The following is a 5,105-nucleotide window of genomic DNA, read 5'->3' on the forward strand; positions in this document are numbered from 1 at the left end:
TGGAGAAAAATATCATAATACAGCCTATATCAGTGCTGAACATGAGAGAGTGACAGAGCTGTCCACAATGGCTCTTTCCTATAAGTTGTGTTACATGGACACAGCGGGGGACCACAAAAACTGTCTCAGTAACTCTATACAGATCATCTCCAATTCTTTTTCACCTTAGTGCTGAGATGTTTTCAATGGGACTTTTCAACTTAATTTTGCTTAAATCACCCAGGCAGCTTTGAAAACCTCAGGCTAAGTTATTATCTCTGAGTGTCTGCATGTTTTTGTGAAAGTCACATTTGCTGACTGCTTTCCACAAGGCTTCCTTGACCTCTCTGTTTCTCAGGCTGTAGATGAGGGGGTTTGCCAGGGGAGTCAGGACAGTGTAGCAAAGAGAGAGCACTTCGTTCAGGTCTCTCAGTGTATCATGTTTCGGCAGCATGTACACAATCATTATTGTTCCATAGAAAATTGTCACCACAATGAGGTGAGAGGAGCAGGTGGAAAATGCCTTCTGTCTCCCGGTGGGGGAAGGGATTCTCAGGATGGTGGTGATGACACACATATAAGATGTCAGGGTTAGTAGGAATGGAGGCAGAGTGAATACACAAGCTAGAATGAAATCTAGCAATATGATCAGGTGTGTGTCACTGCAGGAGAGTTTTATCAATGGGATGGATTCACAATAGAAATGGTCAATTTCATTCAGGGCTCCGAATTTTAACTGTAACATGAATAATATAAAGATGGCAGTAGCCAAACAACCATTTAACCATGATCCAGCAGCCAACTGGAGGCAAAACCTGTTATTCATAAGAGCTGAATAGTGCAGGGGTTTACATATTGCTAAATACCTATCATAAGACATCGCTGCTAGGAGATAGCATTCTGTACATGCCAGGGAAGCAAAGAAATACAGTTGCGTAAAGCAGCCACTGAATGAGATGGTTTTGTCCCCAGTCAGGAGACTGGCCAGCATCCTGGGCAGGATGGTGGAGGTGTAGAAGGTCTCCAAGCAGGACAAGTTCCCCAGGAAGAAGTACATGGGGGAGTGAAGGTGCTGATCAGCCACAACTAGTGCAATGATGAGGATGTTCCGGGCCACGGTTGTGATGTAGATCACTAGGAACATCAGGAAGAGAAGAATTTTCAGGTCAGGGAGATCCCCAAATCCCAGGAGGATGAATTCTGTGATGGCCGTTTGATTTCTCCTGTCTGTGTCTGCCATGGGTTGAGTCTAGGAATGGCAATCCCTTTTCTGTTTTGGATGAGAATTCTCTGTGTTAATTATGTAGCAGTATTAAACTACAGCTTGTTTTGTTGGTGGGTGTTAGGAGGGTTGCAAATCTTCCTAGTTTTGCCCCTTACCTGTGGAGTGACTCATCACTCCTGAATGGTTGTGGGCTGATCATACAGGAATGAGAACGGGACTCCTGAAGAAAGATATTCCTGAACTCAGAGTCTAGAAACAATCTGGAAAGTGCTACCCTGTGATCTGTACTACCTTGTGATCCACCCCATAGGGACTCAGTCCTGTGTTCCATAAGGACTAACATGTTCCACTGAAGAACCTCAATGTTATCTACACTCTAAAGGCATTCTCAGGTCGGGGGGCGGGTAGGGGTGAGGCGTTCAGAGAAGAGTGGCAAGAATGATTGAGATAGGAAAAACTACCATCTGAAGAGAGATTCCAAAGATCAGGATTGTTTCCTTAGAAAGGAGAGGGATAAAAGCGGACATTATAAATAATGATCTGGAGAAGGCAGAATGTGGAACTTCTGTTTTCCCTGCCCCTTACTGCAAGAATAAGGGGGACATACAATGAAATTAAAAGGTGGGAAACTTAAAATCTACAAAATGAAATACTTGTTCACACAGGGTATAGTTAAAGTGTGGCACTCACTGTGATGCTGGCAGACCAGGTGCCAGCTCCTGCCAAGGTCTCCCTGTCTCAGTGGGACACTGACAGATACACAGCTGCAATCAGCCTTGCTGTTGAGAGAAGCCTGTATTACCTTTTGAAACGTCAGACTGAGACTCATTCACGGGTCTGTTTTCTTGCTTTAATCTTGTAAATAACTCTCATTTCCTTTTCCTATTTAAGAAGTCTTCATATAGTTCACTACAGCATTGGCTACAAGTGTCATCTTTGGTGTGAGACCTAAAGCGCAATTGACCTGGGGGAAGTTGGGAGTAACCTGAATATTGCCGTGATTCTTGGCGTAAGGGGCCGTGTACCACAGATACGCTCACCTGGGTGGCAGGACAGACCTGCGCAGCCAAGGGGACTGTCGGTGAATGTCAGGGCTGTTAAAATGCCTGAGGAGTTTGCACTCAGTGAAGTTGGTTGGCGAAATCTAAGTTTAGAATTCACAACCAATGAGGGGTTTGTGCCCTGGTTTGTAACAGTCTGCGCTGACAGTTGCAACAATCACCCTGTTGCATCCCCATTGGGAGCATCACACTCACTGCTACAGGAAGGCATTTATATGAAGGATTTAATTGGATTCCAGAAGAGATTGATATCAATATCCAGATATAAATATCCAGAGTTATCATAATTAATGGCAACAACAGTTTTGGAATGGATATTAAATCTCATGTTTGGGGGGGTTAAGCCAATCTCTAACTATTATAGTCCAACATGACACATGTGGGGGGAGATTATCCCAGAACGGCTACTGCAGTGTTCTGACATTTTCCTCTGAAACATCTAGTACTGCCCGCTCTCGGAGAACGATAGTAGACAGGATGGCCCTTGGGTGTGATCTAATCTGACAGTTCCTATATTACTACGTTCTCCTAAAGTGATACAGAGAAACCCCAAATTCCAATTAGTTCAACAAGCTACACTTTTTATACTTCAGTATCTGATAGGCTGTTACCTGAAAAAAAGTTGATCTGGCATAGATAACTTTGTAACACTTTTTGGTGAAGATCGATACAAGAAATCATTTGAGAGGAAATTGTCAAACTAGGGGATCTGGGCATTAATTCTAATAGGAGATTAGGACACCCAATTCCTAGGTGGTTTTGCAAATCTCAATCTTAGCCCTTCTGCAATGTCTGTATCTTCTTTATTCCCTGATGTTTCAGTGGACCCATGGATTCTCTTGCAACCTGCCTCACTCAGAAATAGTGAAACAGTTTTTGTCATTTACTTTTAACTAAGACCATTTGTTCTTCAAATTCCCTCTTATGCTCCTAATTTCATTCTTAAACTTTACCCACCTCACATGCCATTTGAATGTTCCTTTCTATCAGCTTAACTTAGTTTTGATTTCCATTATTCTCTTCCATGCTTCACCCTAGTTACCCTGAGCCAGATCGCCAGCTGGTATTAATCAGCCATAGCTTCCCTGGAGTCAATGGGCCAGATCCCCAGGTGAGGACCTTTCACAAGACATGTATCTCAATTTCTCCATTGTTAAATGGTGCTATTAACACCGACTGGCACTGCTGTGGGAAGGTGAGGCTAAAACTCCTAATATTCACAGAGACAAGGTGAGTGAGATAATATCTTTTATTGGACCAACTTCTGCTGGTGAGAGAGACAAGCTTTCGAGTTGAGCTCTGTGTGGCTTGAAAGCTTGTCTCTCTCACAAGCAAGTTTGTCCAATAAAAGATATTACCTCACCCACCTTGTCTCTCTAATATCGTGGGACCAACACGGCTACAATAACACTGCATACATTATTCAGAAAGCACTTTCATGCGCGGGTTTGGAAGGTGGTATAGAAATGCAGTCAAGAAGAGGGTGCTCACCTGTAAACATAGGATGATTCAAGCTTCAAGCGATGAGCTCTTATTTCTCAGGGTTTGGCAGTTAGGACTCTGTTTCTACCACTGAGGTTTTGGGGTCTCATCATTCGATAGAAACTGGCTCTTCTCAGCAATGACACCTGCATCTACCTGAATGGATGAGCAGCTGCTGCAATCTATCTTAGAGCATGCTCCGCCCCCTCCATTTACGAAGTGCAGAGTCCTTATATTTGTATCCTTCTCCATGGAAGGCTGCGTCTCCCTTGATTCCACCTCTAAAGAGGTTGAGCCTGGGGAGTTAGCGCTATGTTTTCTGTGCAGACAGTACAAACAACTGTCTGATGCAACCAACCTCCCTCGCCCAGAAGAATCACCTTTCTGCTACCAGCTGTATGAGGTCATTACTCTGCATGGCTGAAATGTAATGTAGCGCCCCTGGAGTGCATGGCCATGCAGGGACTGACTCTACTCAGCAATCTGTATTCATGTCAGTTGTCCCATTGCCTTTGTAGTAGAAGAAGGGAGCCTGAGAAATGAGGCCTGGTATAAGGGGCCTAGTATGAGACCTAAGGCCTGAACTAAAGTAGTCAGGCCCAGCTGATATAAAACAAAGGTAGGAAAAGTCAGGCTTTGAACAGAAGTCAGGCCCTGTTATAAAACATGCCTACTTGCAAGTTCACAGAACCTGGCAAGAACAGGGCCGGTATTGCAAAAACAGAAACATTCCTAAGAAGTGCTAGGCACAGGACATGCATGTGAACTCATTCCGGAAGGGTAGTACCAGAACACTCCGATACCAAGTATGGTGTAAACACACTCCCCAAAGATAACAGGGACACACTGACGGCTCCTAAAGATAAGGTCAGGATAACAGGGTGATGGATAGAGATGTTCTGATCGAACCAGCAGGTACAAAGTAAAGTGGTAACTAACCACGTCAGAGGGTCAACAGGTAACTTGTTTGTATCAGTGTATAAAATAGGGGTCAGAAAGGGGGGGTCTTCATCCAGAATAAGGGGGAGTGGAGAGTCCCACCGCTCACTGAGCTGAGTCCATTCTAATGGGCATACATATGTTAGTGTACCTGTAGTACGTATAGGATGCTAGGACCATGCTTCATTGACAATAAACCTGGCTGAGTGCCTCCATCATGGAATCGAATCTGTAGTTTTCTTGGGCAGTTCAATCGGAGTCTGCTAGGCCAGCTTTTTGCGCAGAGCTGGTGCAGCACAGAGAGAGAACACACACAGAGCCGACGAGTGACAACAGCCTTCAATGGAAGAATTGCATGAGTAACAATGGCTAACGTGACTCAGCTTACCTGACTGGGTGCTGAAGCCACGCAGTTTAAC

The 5,105-nt window shown here is 44.4% G+C and overlaps 1 protein-coding gene across 1 annotated transcript; it reads right to left on the minus strand.

Moving 5' to 3' along the window:
* Positions 1-238: 238 nt before the first annotated feature.
* LOC128847975 (olfactory receptor 6B1-like) lies at positions 239-1,219 on the minus strand. Its single transcript, XM_054047695.1, has one exon. The coding sequence runs from the start codon at positions 1,217-1,219 to the stop codon at positions 239-241; it is 981 nt and encodes a 326-aa protein (XP_053903670.1).
* Positions 1,220-5,105: the final 3,886 nt, after the last annotated feature.

Source organism: Malaclemys terrapin, chromosome 13 (genome assembly GCF_027887155.1).
Source record: "Malaclemys terrapin pileata isolate rMalTer1 chromosome 13, rMalTer1.hap1, whole genome shotgun sequence".
Taxonomy (NCBI): domain Eukaryota; kingdom Metazoa; phylum Chordata; order Testudines; family Emydidae; genus Malaclemys; species Malaclemys terrapin.